We start from the raw sequence: 17,847 nt of genomic DNA on the forward strand, positions 1-17,847 counted from the left end.
CGGCTGGCAGCTGATTGGCCTGTGTGCTCGGGGGCGGGGCACTAGCGGCCTAGGTGATCAGCGGCTCGCGGGCGGTTGGTCCGGCTCTCGGCCCTCTGGTCTCGCGGCGCTACTGTCGGGCTCAGTGCCCTCTGGTACTTGGGGCGAGCGGGAGGCATGGCTGGGACTCCCGCGCCGGGCAGCAGGAGGCGGAGTGAGCCCCCGGCACCTCGCCCTGGCCCGCCGCCCGAGATTGGGCTCCCCCCGAGCAAGCGGGCTCGGGGCTTCCCCGCAGCCTCCGCGCCGGATCCCGAAGACCCGTTCGGCGCGCACGAGGACTTCACTGCTGACGACCTGGAAGAGCTCGACACCCTTGCGTCACAGGCCCTGAGCCAGTGCCCTGCGGCGGCTGGGGACGTGTCCAGTGAGTGCTCCTCGAGGCCTTTTCCCTGGAGGGTGTTGCAGACCACGACTGATCCCCTTGAAGGCTGTGGCTTCAGAACCCCCATGGCCAGCTCTGTCCCGGTGTCATGCACCGATGGTGCGCTTTCACCTTTTTAAAACATAGGAACACCCTGATTTAAGCAGAGGTTGTGTTCCAAAAGGTCATTTGATCTGGGGGAGAAATGTATCAGGAATGTCAAAAAGCCATATAAATACCGAAAGCTAGGTTGGCATTTCACTTTATTTTCTAAAGTTTAGGCCACTCGGTTCTTGGCTCTAAGCGCAGAGATCCTTGGAACACAACCGATGCAACACACCACCATCAGAACCATCACTGTCTATGCATGGGGACCCATTCTTGTGACAGGTTTGGGAAGCTTTAGATCTTATGAAGCCCACTGTTCTCCTTGGACAGTGTGAGCATGGAAGGGGCCTGGCACAGGAAAGAAATGAAAGAAATGTATTCTTTTATACATCCAGTAAACTGCTAGGGGCCCAAATGTTAAGAACTGCAGTAGACGTAGCAATCACCAAAATACAAAAACTCCTTCCTACATGGAGCTTACACTCTAGTTGGGTAATGAGTGAAATCTTATGGGGCTCCCAGAAGGGAAAGGTTTTGAGGGCACCTTGCATCTGTACTTGGATATCTCAAGGTATCTTAAAGTTAACACAATCATTTCCTGGAAACCCAGTCCTCCTTCAGCATCTCCAGAAAACACTGGTTGATGATCAAATGTTCCACAAGACAATGACTAGCACCACTCTCCATCCAGTGGCGCAAGGCAACTATTCCCCTTTCCTTGACCCTACGTCTAATTCCTTTCCAAATTCTGTCAACTTTACCTTCTTAATCCATCTCTGAAATCCATCCTATTTGCATCATGTCTACCAACTCCCTGATCTTTGCTACCATGATTCCTCCCCTGGACAGTAGTCTGCAAAATTGGCTCCCCATTTTCAGTCTTCACTCCCCACAAGTCAGACTTCATGCCGATGTTTTTCAAACTAAAATCTGGCTGTGTCTCACACAGATACATGTGAACATCCTTACTGAAAGTCCTTTAATGACTTCCCACTGCTTCTAGTATAAAGACCAAAATCCTTAATATGGCCTGCAAGGCCCAGCCTGGTCTGGCTCTTTCTTACTCTCTGGGTTCTAGCCACACTAACTTTGCTTCATTCTTTGAATTCTCTCTGCTTCCTTACAATACAGGAACTTTGTACCTTGTTCTTTCTTATACACTGAGTGTTCTTTCCATCCGTTCATCTCCACTCATCTGATTGATTCCTGCTTGTCCTTCAGCTCTCACCTCATTCAAGTCTTCCTTAGGGGAAAACTAATGTTCCAGTCATTCCACTTGGATCAGATTGCCCTATTATAGGCTTCCCTGTATTTGTTCTCCTCTGCAGCTGTTGTCACGGTTGTAATTTTACAGTTATTTATGTATTTGTTAAATGTCCTATAAGCAAGGACTGTATCTATTTTGTTCACTATTACATTGTACCGTTAGAGACTAATATCATGCTTGGTGTATTGTAGGTGCCCAGTAAATATTGTTGAACATAGATCACTGAGTTCTGGCTGGTGAGATCTCCACATCGCCTTTTACCCTTTAGATGAGACTCTTAAAATTGGGGTGAGGAATGGGGTGAGGGTGATAGCATCTCTAAAAGATCATTTATGAGCTTGAATCATGTTCTTAGGTTGGAAAATACCTATATTGCTTACTACATCTTTCTCTACTTTGTTTTCAAGAGTGATTCTTTTCAGCATTTTCTGGCAAACATGGGAAAATGTTGAGTCCTGAAAGGTATATGGGAACTGTTTTTTACAGGTATTCATAAGGTCCACAGATTAGATGGGATGTCAAAAAATCCTGCGGGGAAAAACAGAGAAGGTGTTCCAGTTAACGATAATTTCGAATTAGAGGTACTTCAGGCACAATACAAAGAACTTAAAGAAAAGGTAAGTGATTTGTGGTTTTTGTAACTAATTCATTTCACTTATTCATTGTACAATGAAATATATAAAAGGTTTAAAACAATAATCTAGATTTATCCCCATGAAATGAGAGAAGCCTGGGGAAAGAAAGCCAGAAAACTTAGGCTTAAAGGAACGAAATAATGAGCTTTGTAACAGCCAAGGCAAGGAAAAAACACTGTATGCCAGACCCAAAAAGAAATACAATCTGTTTTGACACTGAGATGAATTTATAGCACTTATCTTTATATGAGGAACACAACATCGTAATGGTTGCTATTTTCATTAGCAGTTTTGCAAGAAAACAGACATCCTTCATATGACCATCTGTAGGTCCCTAAGAAAACCAAGAAGATAATGTGGAATTTTAATTCTGTGAAGTGTGTGACCCAGACTCTTAAATGCCTCATAGAGCCTAAAGAATTTGCATATGAGTGTGACAAGTGTATCTTTAAGCTATCTTAAATATAGGCTGTCCCATGAACAAGCCTAGCAGACCATGGTGACATCTGGTTGGTACAGATATATTTTGAGCACTTGTTGGTCTATAGGACTTGTTTTTTCTATGCTTTCTCCATCTCCCCAGTTACATATTAAAATAAAGTACATAAGTAATTTTCCCTTACAAACTTTTCACAAGATAAATTTGGGATTTGCAGCTGAAGGCAATGGAAGAAAAAGTCCTCATTAAGAATGGAGAAATTAAAATTTTGCGGGACTCACTGCACCAGACAGAATCCATTCTAGAGGAACAAAGAAGATCACATTTTCTTCTTGAGCAAGAGAAAACCCAGGCACTCAGTGACAAAGAAAAGGAGTTCTCCAAAAAGGTGACCCAGAGCATTTGTTTTGCATGTTATGGCTTTGCCTGCTGAGTTCCATTAGAAGCAATGTGCAATGTTGCCTATAAATCTTCTGGGGAGATTTCAACAGTTGTTTTTCTTAAATACTTTCTGCTATCAGCTAATCGCCATGTACTTTTCTTCCAGGGTCTGCATGTGGTTTGGAAAAGGACTTAGATGAAACTCTGCTTTGCTGTCATAGTTGATCTTGTCAGGAATAAATTACTAGCTTAGACTTTCTAGAAACAGGTTTAAATTAGGGCCCTTTTGGTAAATCAGAAACTTAATTGAGCCAGGCACAGTGGCTCACCCCTGTAATCCCAGCAACTCAGGAGGCTGAGGCAGGAGGATCGCTTGAGGCCAGGAGTTCAAGACCAGCCTGGGCTACATAGCGAGACCTGTCTCTAAAAAAATAAAAAATAAATTCAACTGACGTAGCTTATGCCAAAAGGAAACATATTGACTTCCATGATCAAGTCTGGGAAAAACAGATGTGCTGGGGCCTTGAATGACTTAAACCTTTTCAGGACACGTTTTTATTTTCTCTGCTATAGATAGGCTCCATCCTTACGAAAGAGGATGTTTTCTCTAGAAGGTTGTGCGCTCATATTTTATAACTCCAGAGCACAGTTAAGACTTGGGCTCCTTCATTTCAAGTTTTAAAATTCTGAGGAAGGCTCTGATTGTTCTAACTTAAATTAGATGCCTGTCCCTGGACCAGTTGCTATAACCAAAGAGATGACAGCTCCCATTCAAGCCATGTTGTCAGAAATAGGGAAATGATTGTTTCCAAGGAGGGGGAGATGCTGTTCTGGGAAGAAAAACAGTAGGTTTCCCATACATACCACCACTGTCCTTCAGTGCTTCCCCATGCTTCGATCTCAAGGATATGGGGTCTTATTCTCTTATTACTGCATTCAGCAAACTCTAAATAAGCACTTACCTGTGCCCAGCACTAATAGCAGTAGTTGACTTTCCATATAAGTTATGAAGAGCAAGGAATTTGCAGTCAGACATCTAGGCTTCGTCACACAGAAGTGGTGATCTCCAGGTAATGACCTAACCTCCATGACTCATTTCCCTTATCTGTTTCAAGAAATAACTAGAAAGGTGGGGAGACTCAAACGTTCCTGCACTTACTATGTGAGGTGCTGTGCCTGGGACAGAGTGTGCTTGGAGAATGATGGCAGTTACTATTGGCTGTAGCCCTTGGAGGCCAGAGCAGCAGGTCTCTCTATATTGTACAGGGTTTCGGTAAAACTATTCCAAATACTCCGCCCAAACTTTTCAAGAAGACCTGGAATTGTGCACCACTATGTTCATTAAAAGGTCAAATGTTATTGCTGAGATATGGCACCTTGCCAAGCTCTATGCTGGACATGTTACATTCATTGTTCTACTTAATCCCCCTAACCATGATGAAGCCAGGTATTTAAATTATAGATTCAGAGAGGCTAAGTAAATGGTGGGGCTAATATTTTAATGCTCACAATAGAGTCAAATATCTTTCTAGAGTACCATGCTGTCATTATGAAGAAAGCTAATGTCAGATATTTTAGGACATTTATATCACAGCAGACTTCTCCCCTTGCCCCCTTAGAGACAGGGTCATCTCACTCTGTCACCCAGGCTGGACTCCTGCACTCAAGTGATCCTCCCACCTCGGCCTCCCCAGAGTGCTGGGATTACAGTCGTGAGCCACCGCGCTCAGTCTTCAGCAAACCTTTTTTTTTTTGGAGATAGTCTTGCTGTGTTGCCTGGGCTGGAGTGCAGTGGCATCATCATATCTTACTGCAACCTCAAACTCCTGAGCTCAAGCAATCCTCTTGCCTCAGCCTCCTGAGTAGCTGGGAATACAGGTGTGCACCATGATGCCTGGCTAATTTTTTTCTAGTTTTAGTAGAGACAGTGGTCTCACTCTTGCTCAGGCTGGTCTCGAACTCCTGACCTCAGGCAATCCTCCCACCTCAGCCCCCAGAGTGCTAGGATTACAGGCATGAGCCACCATGCCTGGCCCCACAGCAAACCTTCATATGTATTTTTCATTGTTTTTCCTTCACTAGCTTGGGATTTTGAAGCCTAGAGATATTTTTGTGTATATGATGGGGCCACTACAAGTATGTTTCTTTTGCCTTCCAGCTCCAATCATTGCAGTCAGAACTCCAGTTTAAAGATGCCGAGATGAATGAATTAAGGACAAAGCTTCAGAGCAGCGAACGAGCAAATAAACTGGTTGCTCCCTCCATTTCCCATGTCAGGTAATGATGGTGCTGGAGGGGTAGTTCAGTTTTGCATTGTTTAATAAAAAGGCTGTATTACAGTGTCAGACTAGTTCTTAATGAAGGTTGTTTAAACTCTGCAATCTAGGCAGAGATCCTCTTTGCTGAAGGATTCAAGGTGGTTTGGTTTAAACTTGAATGGTTTGAGGCATCACGGCATAAAGGCCTGTACTCTAGAAGTACCTCCTCTGTGGGGCACCTTATAAACACAGTTCCTTAGGACTAGAAAAGGCTGGAAAGGTGATCTCCAAATTTGGGGGTGGGCCAGTCTTCATTTTGATGTAGCTTGTTTAACATAACAGATTTTGCCGCAAATATGAGTGTATTTCAGTTCCAGCTACTTGCAATATTTTTTTTGATTTGCTGTCCTGGGACCTTTGTCCCAACAGCCCTCTCTTCTACTGCCACATGTGCGCAGTTTGTTAATGGTCTGTGTCTTACCCTCTGCCTGCAAGACAAGTCTGGCACTATCAGTGTCAGCCTTGAAATTTGAACCGTGTCAGTCAGGACATCTTTTTCTGGTATTGAACATTCTACTACCTTTACTCATAATGGGCAGAGTGTGAAATTGAACTCTCCATGTCTTGTGTAGTCCATATAAGACAAGAGAGCTGAGGGAGTGCTCTTAACACATCAGTAACAGAAAGGTCTCAGCAGTGTATGATCAGATCAGAGCATTAAGACTGCTTCTGTAACACAAAGATGTTGGCACTGAAGAACTTACTCAGTTTTCAGTATACCTTCTAATAGGTTTATCAAAATGTTAATATTTATTTATTTTGATAAAGCCTCTTTCTGTTGAAAGTCTTTGGATTCAGTCTGTCACTATTAAAAATTGGTTATTCCAACACTGTAAAGATTTTTTTTTTTTTGTAAAGATGTTTTGATGGAATTGGAAATAGTAAAGGAAGTATGGCCAGTATTTTGGGGTGAGTAGAAAAATATGGTAATAAACGGAAAATTTTTTCAATAATTGGGATCAAAATGCCTGGAATTTTGCACTGCTGTCCTGACAAAGAATGAGAGGTGTGTAATAAATAAAATCTTTGATTGAAACACTTAGACGTGAAAAGTTTAAAGTTTGTTAGAAGTTTTATAACCCAGTATTTTAAGTGGTTTTAGCAGAATCATTATTTTCCTTTCATAGTTAACTTTCTCCAGTCCTAGGAAAAGTCCTTCTGTGGTTATAAAGCCAGAAGCATGTTCTCCACAATTTGGAAAAACATCTTTTCCTACAAAGGAGTCTTTTAGTGCTAACATGTCCCTTCCCCACCCCTGCCAGACAGAGCCAGGATACAAGCCTCTTGTGGGCAGAGAGGGTAAGTCAGTCTATTGCTATATAACAAACTACCCAAACTTAGGGTTTAAAACAACAATAATTATTTTCTCCTAATTGCTGTGGATCAGCAATTCTGACGGGGCCCAGTGGGGTTCAGGTTATCTCTGGGGACTGGTATCACTGGCAGCTTAATGGAGGCTGGCAGATGCATTTCAAGGTGGCTTACTCGTGTAGCTGGCAGTTTAATTCCTCTCCACAAGAGGATACGCAGTAGCCTCTCCACAGGGCTACTGAGTATCCTCATAACCTAGTGAATGGCTTCCTCTAGAGCTTGCAAACCCAGAGCGAGCCAGGCAAAAGCTATCCTTTTCATGGCCTAGCCTCAGAAGTCACATAGCATCACTTTTGCCACGTGCTATTTGTTAGAAGCAAATTACTCAGTCTGGGCCGCATTCCAGGGGAAGGAAACTAGGCTGCACCTTTTGAAGGGAGGTGTATCAAAGAATTTGCGGGTTGTTTTTTTTTTCGTGGTTTTGTGGGGTTTTTTTTTGTTTTTTTGTTTTGTTTTGTTTTGTTTTTTTGAGACAGAGTCTCACTTTGTTGCCCAGGCTAGAGTGAATGCTGTGGCGTCAGCCTAGCTCACAGCAACCTCAAACCCCTGGGCTCAAGTGATCCTCCTGCCTCAGCCTCCCGAGTAGCTGAGACTACAGGTATGCGCCACCATGCCCGGCTAATATTTTCTATATATTTTTCATTGTCCAGCTAATTTCTTCTATTTTTAGTAGAGACGGGGTCTCGCTCTTGCTCAGGCTGGTCTCAAACTCCTGACCTCAAGCAATCCTTCCACCTCGGCCTCCTAGAGTGCTAGGATTACAGGCATGAGCCACCGTGCCTGGCTTTTTTTTTTCTTAAGAGACAGGGTCTCACTCTGTCACCGAGGATAGAGTGCAGTGCCACAATCATAGCTCACTGCAGCCTTGAACTCCTGGGCTCAAGTGATCCTCATGCCTCAGCCTCCCAAGTGGCTAGGACTATAAGGTGGGTATGTGCCACCGCACCTGGCTAATTTTTCTTATTTTTTATAAGAGACGGGGGGTGGGGGGTGTCTTGCTGTTTTGCCCAGACTGGTCTCAAACTCCTGGCTTCAAGTGATCTCCCCATCTCAGCTCCCCAAAGTACTGGGATTACAGGTATGAGCCACCATGCTCAGCCTGGGCATATTTTAAAACCATCACAGGCAGCATCAATTGACCATTCCAGAAACATAACTAGTATGCAGGGACCTGTGTTCCTTTCATAGTCCAGCCTTGCGTTTGTATAACTTAGTCCGAACTGAGGGAATACTGTTGCTTTCTGTAGTGAGGCAATCTAACATTAATAGGTTTTCACTCTGAGACACTGCTGTGCTGGTTTATCTTATAATTCAGATATAGTGACTGTCTTCCCACCGTTAGCTTTTTCACATCATTGGCCATCATGCCACTTCTGAGAAACCACAGGCCACTCATATTTTTGGCGTCTAGCAACTAAAGGAGCAGTGTGGAGTAGTGTAACAAGCAGGCAATAGAGCCCAACAGCCTGGGAGTCCCAATCATACTGCTTACTGGCTTATGTGCTTTGGGCAAGTCCCTTAACCTCTTTGCCTCAGTTTCCCTATATGTAAAACAGAGCTAATGATAACAACTCCTTGTAGGATTGCTGTGAGGAACGAATGAGCTTATATGTGTAAGGCTCTTAGAACAGTGTCGGGCATATAATAAACACCATATAAATGTTAGTGGTTATTGTTTTTGTCTAATTGCTTCATTTTGAAGAGAGGCAAACAGCTTAATTTTCTTTTCCTTTCCTTGTATGAGTTCTTATTTTACATGAGGATGGTAAAAGATGCAAGGGCTCTTGAGCTACTTTGGCTCTTGTTTTGGTCCAAGGTTGAAGACGTAAAACAATCTATGTTTTAAAATCATTACATGTAAGAGTTTCTGATATGCCTGTGCTTTTGTGGTCAAGTTTTGATTCACATTTTATCTAGTTTCAGATAATAAGACCTACAGTCTCAGAGGTAACCAGATAAAGCAAGAAGAGTCCCAGAAAAGCTTTGTTGACAGCTGGAGGCAAAGATCAAACACTCAAGGTACCAGAATCCATGCTTCTCCTACAGGGGCCTGCATGGCTCCAGTTGTCCTCTGTGATATCGAGTGGAATTGCCTGGGGAACCGTCTGGGGCTCTGAGAATCAGTGGCCCAGGCAGTCCTTCAGAGAGTCTAGGGAAGTGGACGTCTATGACTTAAGCAGAAGACTTTATAAAATGAAAAGGGCCAAGAGCAAGTATGTCCCAGAGCCTTCTGTACCCACAGGCATCTTTTTTTTTTTTTTTTTTTTTTTTTTTGAGACAGAGTCTCACTCTGTTGCCCAGGCTAGAATGCCGTGGCGTCAGCCTAGCTCACAGCAACCTCAAACTCCTGGGCTCAAGCGATTCTCCTGCCTCAGCCTCCCAAGTAGCTGGGACTACAGGCATGCACCACCATGCCTGGCTAATTTTTCTATATATTTTTAGTTGTCCAGCTAATTTCTATTTTGTTAGTAGAGCTGGGGTCTCGCTCTTGCTCAGGCTGGTCTCGAATTCCTGAGCTCAAATGATCCACCCATCTCAGCCTCCCAGAGGGCCAGGATCACAGGCGTGAGCCACCACGCCCGGCCACCCACAGGCATCTTAACAGGGCTTAATGGCAGCTTAGAGGACAGTTGGCATCCAAGAAACCCTCACCTTTTCCTTCTGAGGCCATAGAAAAGGTCTCCCATGGCCATGCGTGGTGGCTCACCCCTATAATCCTAGCACTCAGGGAGGCCAAGGTGGGAGGATTGCTTGAAGTCAGGAGTTTGAGACCAGCCTGAGCAAGAGCAAGACCCCGTCTTTACCAAAAATAAAAAAATTATCCAGGCATGGTGGCGTGCACCTGTAGTCTCAGCTACTCAGGAGGCTGAGGCAGGAGGATTGCTTGAGCCCAGGAGTTGGAGGTTGCAGTGAGCTATGATGACACCACTGCACTCTACCCAGGGCAACAGAGCAAGACCCTGTCTCAAAAAAAAAAAGAAAAGGTCTCCCATGTCAGAACCTTGTAGAGTCACCTTGTCTTCTGCAGGTTCCATTTTGATAAACCTGCTCCTGAAGCAGCCTTTGATCCCAGGGTCATCCCTAGGTCTTTGCCACCTCCTGAGCAGTTGTTCTGAGTCTCCTACTGGCATCTTGCAGCCACCAGGGTTTGGCAGGTAAGCATAAAACTCCTGGAAAGCTTGTTTGGGAAGGAGTTTCTAGGAAGCAAGTCCCTTTCTGGCCTTGGCCAGCCTGGGAGGTCTGTGAGATGGGCAGGGAGCCTAGAGAATTTGGCAGAGAAGCTATCTGTGGCCTATGACCTTATCTCCATCCCACACTTACCTATTTTCTTTTGTGTTTGTTGCCAGTACCTTGGCTGGGATTTCAGGCCTCAGGACCACAGGTTCTCATGATGGGTCATTTTCCCTCTCGGCCCTGAGAGAAGCACAGAACATGGCATTCACTGGACTTAATCTAGTTGCCAGGAATGAAGGCTCATGTGACGGAGACCCAGCAGAGGAAGGCAGAAGGGCCTTCCCGCTCTGCCAGCTTCCTGGAGCCGTGCATTTCCTCCCCCTTATACAGTTCTTCATCGGCTTACACTGCCAGGCTCTGCAGGATTTGGCAGCAGCTAAGAGAAGTGGAGCACCTGGGGACTTACCGACACATTCCTCCTGCATGAGCTCTGGGGTAGAGGCCAGCCCTGAGGATTCAATTTGCAACCTGGAAGGCTTCTCTGTGGCTTCACTTAGCATTCTTCAGCACCTGGTGTGTCACAGCGGAGCAGTCGTCTGCCTATTACTGTCAGGAGTGGGGGCGGATTCTGCTGCTGGGGAAGGAAACGGGAGCCTGGTTCACAGACATAGTCGTGGAGATATGACCTCAGCCCCCAGGGGTGTTGCTGATGAACAAGGACAGCATCCACTGTTGAAGATGCTTCTTCATCTATTGGCTTTCTCTTCTGCAGCAACAGGTCACCTTCAAGCCAGCATCCTGAGCCAGTGCCTGAAAGTTTTGGTGAAATTAGCCGAAAACACTTCCTCTGATTTCTTGCCCAGGTATAAAGCAGCACAGGAGTCATGATTCTTTGTGGGTCTTTACTGACCTTTTAAAGTTTAACCTGTGGCCCTGTACTTTGCTCACATCTTGACTTATCTACACTAGTCAGTTCTAAGGCTTGGTTCCAGGAATTCTGAAGTGATGGGAAATGGGGCCAGGTGTTAGGAGAACCAAGAAAGTGGTTTATTTGGTTTCATTCTGCCTCTGAACAACAGGTAAGCAAAAGGCACTCGTGATAAAAGGAGGCTGTTAGCCAGTAGGGAGGAGGATCCTGCCCCAGGACAAAAGCTGAACCAAGAGGCCTCTGAACCCGAGATGTGGATCAGGTGAAGACCATGTACCACAACCACATTCAAATTTAGTGGGTTCCCTAAGGAAGCAGAGGGTGTGAGGAGGGCCTGCAGCCCCTCAGCTGACCTTGCCGGAAGCATCTGACCGTCATCATTGTGCGCATCTCTAGCATGAGTCTCAAGTTGCTTGTTTTTCTCAAGGTTTGTTGGAAGTGGTAGTATAGTGAACCTTGCTAATGAACACTGTTATCATAAATTCCTAACTTGGGATTCCAGAGGCACAAGATTGGGAGGAACTATAAATGCCATCCAGTCCACAGCCTCATCCAATAATCCAGTCTCCCTCCAAGAGGCCAGTTCCTATGTTGGAATGACTCTACCAGCTGGACATATCCCAAGTCATCTCATATCTGAGCTTGGCATTCCTGTTTCCTAAAAACACTTCTGGATCCAGGTTTCCATCTCACTATTTTTGGTTGATCTGGTCCATGCTCAGAGCTGGACACAGTATTGTAGTGTAGTGTGGATGTGGAGGGGTGGAAGGGCAGACCCATCACCCAGGTGCCCGGCAGGGGCCCAGCTCATAGCGGCTGTTTGTTTGTAAATGAATGAATCCCAGAAACCATGTTTTTATCAATTCTCTTGGTAGACACACCATCATTCCTGTTGAGCTTGTCCACAGGGACACTCAAAAATTTAATGGTTGCTCACTGCAGGCCAGATGCCTTCTACTCACTGGCTTGTGTGACACACTGTATCCTCACACCTAGCACAGAGCCTGCTCACTGTAAGCACTCAGTGTTTGCTGAGTGAATAAACCCTGAACTGAGGCAGGGAAAACTGTCTGAAAGCCTATGGGGAGCATGCTGGGCAGGGGGTGGGGGTTAACCCAGTGGGTCTTCTGAGCCACTGCCCCATCTCTTTCTGACATCGTCTCCCACTCAGTGCTTCTCTTCAGAACTCCTTAGTGCTTAAGCTAAACCCACTCCACGCAGCTTGCTATTCACCTTGGAGTGAAAGCTAGGCGCAGGGGTGTTGTTGACGTTCTAAAGCAGTATGTGACATAGGAAGCAAGGAAGGCTGCAGTCTCTTCTGTCCCTCAGTGGCCTTGTAAAGGACATCCTTGCCCACCCCGGCTTGAGAGCAGATCATCTCTGTCTCCCTAGGCCTAGTATTTTAGAGCACATAGATCTCATCCCAACTTTAACCAAAGTGGCATGACTTCGTGACTTACCTATTTTGTATACTGGAGCTCTGCATAAAATTTCATTTAAAAAGAAGGTTCTGATGCTATCAAAAAATAACTGGGAGGCCGGGCGCGGTGGCTCACGCCTGTAATCCTAGCACTCTGGGAGGCCGAGGAGGCTGGATCATTTGAGCTCAGGAGTTCAAGACCAGCCTGAGCAAGAGCGAGACCCCCGTCTCTACTAAAAATAGAAAGAAATTATATGGATAACTAAAAATATATACAGAAAAAATTAGCCGGGCATGGTGGCACGTGCCTGTAGTCCCAGCTACTCGGGAGGCTGAGGCAGAAGGATTGCTTGAGCCCCGGAGTTTGAGGTTGCTGTGAGCCAGGCTGACGCCAGGGCACTCTAGCCCGGGTAACAGAGTGAGACTCTGTCTCAAAAAAAAATTAAAAAATAATAATAAGAACTTGGAGACCACTGTGTTGTATAAAGGAGGATTTTTGTTTTGTTTTGGTTTTTTGCAGATACTTTCAGGGGCCTTATAGCAGATTAGTTAGGGGCCACTTGCAGCCCAGTAGTGAAACCAGGTAACAGCCAGGTTAAATTCCAGTTTCCCACAAAGTTCCACATTCCCTGGCAACAGAAGAGCATTCAGCTGCTTGTCTGCTGTTCAGGATTTGCTCTAAACGGAGTTCATCCCACATAGTAAGACCTCACTTCCTAAGGACACAATGAAGGATATTCTTGACCCTCTATGCTCTGTGCTAAGACACTGCAGAGGTAAGAAAGGGTACACACATAGCCGGACCCTCATGCTCCAGGATATGTGGGTTGAGCAAACAGCAGTTGCCTTGGGGCTGGGTTTCTTGGTGATAGTCATCCCTCTGCCCCCCACCCACGCACACCCCACAGTGGGCACCTTTTCACACTGGCAGCAGAGGAGACTGTTTTCCAACTAGTAGAGAAAATGCTCTTCCTTGCCTTACGAGTGGTCTCATAAGGTCCAATCACAGCCATATCTGTGTTTGTTACTTCTGGAGCCCTGGCCAGTCCTTTGATGGGCACAGAATACTTCTCTAATACCCAAGTTATGACTCGCATCCCTGTGTGGGAACAAAGACAGGAAAGAGCCTGGGGGTGGTGAAGGCCAGGCATCCCAGGTCCAGGGGGTCATCTCCCATTTACTGGGTGATGCTGTACCAGATGAGGGCCTGTTGTCTAAGCCACAGCAGCCCTGCAGTGGAAGTTAGCACCCGCTTGTTCACAGCAAGTAGGAGGTGGTTGGGCCAGCATTTGAACCTAGAGCTGGCTGACTCAAGCCTCTTCATACTGCCCTGCTCTCGTTTCCTGTTACTAGTGAAAGATGAGGGTGGACTATGGAATTGGGGTTGGGGGTGTCACGTCTCTCTGGGCCCCTGTCTTTTAGGTTCCAATGCGTGTTCCGGGTGCTGCCACAATGCCTCAGCCCAGAGACGCCGCTGCCTAGCGTGCTGCTGACTGTTGAGCTCCTCTCCCTCCTGGCAGACCACGACGAGCTTGCTCCTCGGCTCTGTTCCCATTCAGGTAGAGCGGGGCGGGCAGGCGGCTGGGCTGCTCCTGCAGACTGGAGGGAAGGGTTGTGGCAGGGACGGGGCCCGGGGCCTCCTGAGGGCTTCTGCAGCTAGTGGCCTAGGCCCTGGGTGAGAAGGGGACACTGAGTGAGAAGTGGGGCATCCTTTTCAGAAGGCTGCCTCCTGCTGCTGCTGTACATGTACATCACATCAAGGCCTGACAAAGTGGCCTCGGAGACACAGTGGCTTCAGCTGGAACAAGAGGTAAAAACTCCAGAGACCCTTCTAGAGACTGCCACCCCATCCATCCTAAGAACCCACAGAATCTCCTTTCTTTGGGGAGAAAGAGGGCTTTAATTCATTTTAGTGGCAAGAGTTTATCAAGAGCTAAAGAGGTAAGCTCAGTTTGGGGGCTCCACGCTACAGATGCAATACAGGTGACCCCAGGTTGTCACAGGACTTGGCAGAGTTGCCTGATAACTGATCCTATCCTGGCTTTGGGGCCTGGTGGCTGGAGGTGGGCGTGGAGGCAGGTGGGTTGTTGATGAGACACAGGTGCCAATGCTGAGTCTGGCCTGGGAAGGCCCCACAACACCACGTCCTGGCCCCATTTGAGCAGATAAGCAGTTGCTAAAGCAACTGGAGCTCCTGTAGGAGAAGCCTGAGAAAGCCCTTGCTATGACTGGGGTCTCGTTCTGCCCAGGATGGAACAGAATCTGTTCTTATTCTAGGCCGTGTGGCTCCTGGCTAAGCTTGGTGTGCAGAGCCCCTCCTCCCCAGTCACGGGCTCCGACTGCCAGTGCAACGTGGAGGTGAGTAGGCCAGGGGCAGGCAGGGGCCAACAGCATGGCAGTTGTGTTGCGTAAGGTGCCCCAGTGCAAGGACCCCATGCCTGACTCAACCCTCCTCACCTGGGCTGAGCAGGTTGTTAGGGCGCAGGACATGGCGAGACCAGACCTCAGTCTGTGCCCTCTGTCCCCACCAGGTGGTCAGAGCTCTCACGGTGATGCTGCACAGACAGTGGCTGACAGTGCGGAGGGCAGGGGGGCCCCCAGAGACTGACCAGCAGAAGCGGACAGTGCGGTGTCTGCGGGACACGGTGCTGCTGCTGCACAGCCTGTCCCAGAAGGACAAGCTCTTCTCCATGCACTGCGTGGAGGTCCTGCATCAGTATGACCAGGTGATGCCGGGGGTCAGCATGCTGATTCGAGGGCTTCCTGATGTGACAGACTGTGAAGGTGAGCCGGCAAGAGAGCCCCCCCCCGCCCCCACCCAGCCTGCGTGTGGGCTCTCCCTGAAGCTCGGGAACAAGTCAGACTCCCTGGCATTACCTCAGCAGCCCTCTGGCCACCACAGCCATTTCTGGCACTGAGGACACTTTCGTTGTCTTCCTGCCTGCCCTGGTTCCTCTCTGAGCATACTGGGCTGCCTTTTGCCCGTATCTGTTGAGTTGGCCTGGCAGAGCCACGGTTTTTCCAGAAATATCCACATCTGAATTGCCTTTGTATCACTTTGCTTGCAGTAGCTGAGGGAGCAAGGCCTGGGCGTAGAAGGGACTGGTTAGTTCCTGCGGGCGTTGGGGGAGGAGAGGTGGAGCCTCCCCGTGTCTCCAGCACCTTCGGGCCTTCACCATAGGACCCTCTTCCTTTTGGCTCAGAGGCGGCCCTGGATGACCTCTGTGCTGCGGAGACTGATGTGGACGATCCCGAGATGGACTGTGGCTGAGGCCCGCAAGCATTTGGCCACATGGTGGCACCAGCACCACTGCTTTCCTCACTTCATCGACTGAAACTGATTAAAAGCAATAACCGGCAGTTCCTGCCGAGACCACACCAGCCTTGTGTTTCCCGAGTCTGATCTGTTTGGCTGAGTGGGAGGGGACCCAGGGAGGCTGGGATCCTTCTTCCTGTCCCTGGCTGCAGCTGAGACCCAGTCCCCATGGTAACTAATCTGCCTTGAGGAAAGAGCCCTGCCCTGCCTGTGGAATTGTCCTGAGTCATGGCTTTGGGCTGGGGCCATGGGAAGAAACCATTGTGCGGCAGGGAAGGAGGCGGCCCTTGGCCCAGGCCTGAATCAGGAAGGCCTGGGAATGTGGGGCTACCAGGTGGGCACCAAAGGGCCACGGCAGGGGCTCCCGGCAGTGCTTGAGACCTGGAGCTAGCCTGGCACCACAGCCTAGTCCTCCCAGCTGGCTCTCGCAGCTGTGAGGACCCTGGTGCATGGCGGCAGCCAGCAGGCCCACAGCTGGGGATCGAAATGGCCTCTGGGGGGGTCCAATGTGCATGAGAGGGGCAGACCAGGCGGGCTGACGAGCAGGGCGGGCCTGGCTCACGCAGCCTGTGGGCGGGTCCAGGCTGAGTTTCGATTCCCGCCACTGCTGCCAGCATCTGGAAGCAGAGGGAGAGTGTGCGCCGAGTCATTGCTGCTACGGTAAGTGTGGAACCCCAAAGGGATGGGGTAGGAAGGCCATGGGTTTGCCCCATCCCAGACTAGGTGGGCACCAGGAGAGGGGCCCCTCCCTCAAACAGTAGAGTGTGCTTGTCACACCGAGGAAACCACTCCACCCTCTCTAACTTCCTGCGCTGAAAATGGGCCCTGGAGCTCAGGGACAGTGCCAGATAGCACAGGGAAGGCCTGAGATGTGCTTCTGCCTACCCCTTGCCCCCACCCCACCCACTTTAGATCTTTCCACTGGGCACTCACGCCCACCTCAACCCCATGCTCCTCCCCAGACTCAACGGCAGGTACCTACCCCACCATGGGCTCGCAGGCCCCACCCTCGGGGCCCATGCAGACCCTCATCTTCTTGGACCTGGAGGCCACTGGCCTGCCCTTCTCCCAGCCGAAGGTCACAGAGCTGTGCCTGCTGGCCGTCCACAGATGCGCCCTGGAGAGCCCCCCCACCTCTCAGGGGCCACCTTCCACAGTGCCCCCACCACCCCGTGTGGTGGACAAGCTCTCCCTGTGTGTGGCTCCGGGGAAGGACTGTAGCCCTGCAGCCAGTGAGATCACAGGGCTGAGCACAGCTGTGTTGGCAGCACATGGGCGTCAATGCTTCGATGACAACTTGGCCAACCTGCTCCTAGCCTTCCTGCAGCGCCAGCCACAGCCCTGGTGCCTGGTGGCACACAACGGTGACCGCTACGACTTCCCCCTGCTTCAGGCGGAGCTGGCTACGCTGGGCCTTGCCAATGCTCTGGATGGTGCCTTCTGCGTAGATAGCATCGCTGCCCTGAAGGCCCTGGAACAAGCTAGTAGCCCCTTGGACCATGGCCCAAGGAAGAGCTACAGCCTAGGCAACATCTACACACGCCTGTACGGGCAGGCCCCACCGGACTCACACACAGCCGAGGGTGACGTCCTAGCCCTGCTCAGCATCTGTCAGTGGAGGTCACAGGCCCTGCTGCAGTGGGTGGATGCTCACGCCAGGCCCTTCGGCACCATCAAGCCCATGTACGGGGTCACTGCCTGTGCCAGGACCAACCCAAGGTCATCTGCTGTCACAGCCACTGCACCCCCAGCCACAGACAGGAATACAAGTCCCAGCCTTGGTGGGAGCAGGAGACCTAAGGCTCTTTCTCCAATGAAAGACTCTGGAGCCCCACCCAAGGAGGGCCTGCTGGCCCCACTGGGTCTGCTGGCTTTCCTGACCTTGGCAATAGCCATGCTGTATGGACTGTCCCTGGCCACACCTGGGCAGTAGGCCAAGAATGACAATCTAATAAAGACTCCCCTAGCACTGAGCGATCACTGGCCTCCTACCCTCCTTGGCAGCCTGGGCCTCTGTCTATACTCAGGACCTGAGAAGGGGGCAGAAGTGGGCACAGTTTTTGTCCCTCACTCTCCCTAGCAGGACGGTC

General features: G+C 48.9%; 2 protein-coding genes across 5 annotated transcripts; both read left to right on the forward strand.

The window, feature by feature from the left end:
* Positions 1–84: 84 nt before the first annotated feature.
* Positions 85–15,804, forward strand: ATRIP (ATR interacting protein). 4 transcript variants are annotated; one of them, XM_069475652.1, is made up of 13 exons: positions 85–403; positions 2,262–2,392; positions 3,067–3,237; positions 5,389–5,507; positions 6,690–6,847; positions 8,837–8,938; positions 9,948–10,074; positions 10,267–10,956; positions 13,864–14,000; positions 14,160–14,251; positions 14,719–14,799; positions 14,973–15,225; positions 15,645–15,804. In XM_069475652.1, exons 1-13 carry the CDS (start codon positions 157–159, stop codon positions 15,710–15,712), a joined length of 2,376 nt encoding a protein of 791 aa, XP_069331753.1. In that variant the 5' UTR covers positions 85–156; the 3' UTR covers positions 15,713–15,804. The 4 variants fall into 4 exon arrangements, with proteins under 4 accessions (XP_069331753.1, XP_069331754.1, XP_069331755.1 ...); XM_069475653.1 differs by having other exon boundaries at positions 14,163–14,251; XM_069475654.1 differs by having other exon boundaries at positions 8,843–8,938.
* A 511-nt stretch (positions 15,805–16,315) lies between these two features.
* Positions 16,316–17,720, forward strand: TREX1 (three prime repair exonuclease 1). Its single transcript, XM_069475667.1, has 2 exons — positions 16,316–16,417; positions 16,720–17,720. Exon 2 carries the CDS (start codon positions 16,746–16,748, stop codon positions 17,688–17,690), a length of 945 nt encoding a protein of 314 aa, XP_069331768.1. The 5' UTR covers positions 16,316–16,417; positions 16,720–16,745; the 3' UTR covers positions 17,691–17,720.
* The last annotated feature ends 127 nt before the right edge of the window (positions 17,721–17,847 follow it).

The sequence above is a fragment of the Eulemur rufifrons genome, chromosome 7 (genome assembly GCF_041146395.1).
Source record: "Eulemur rufifrons isolate Redbay chromosome 7, OSU_ERuf_1, whole genome shotgun sequence".
In the NCBI taxonomy this organism is placed as follows: domain Eukaryota; kingdom Metazoa; phylum Chordata; class Mammalia; order Primates; family Lemuridae; genus Eulemur; species Eulemur rufifrons.

Bases quoted from the DNA above. Each gene is read 5' to 3' on its own strand.
- ATRIP (XM_069475652.1), top strand. From the start codon at position 157: ATGGCTGGGACTCCCGCGCCGGGCAGCAGGAGGCGGAGTGAGCCCCCG. The intron at 14,252-14,718 runs GTAAAAACTCCA...TTCTTATTCTAG, and splicing joins GGCTTCAGCTGGAACAAGAG to GCCGTGTGGCTCCTGGCTAA. The intron at 14,800-14,972 runs GTGAGTAGGCCA...TGTCCCCACCAG, and splicing joins ACTGCCAGTGCAACGTGGAG to GTGGTCAGAGCTCTCACGGT.
- TREX1 (XM_069475667.1), top strand. From the start codon at position 16,746: ATGGGCTCGCAGGCCCCACCCTCGGGGCCCATGCAGACCCTCATCTTC.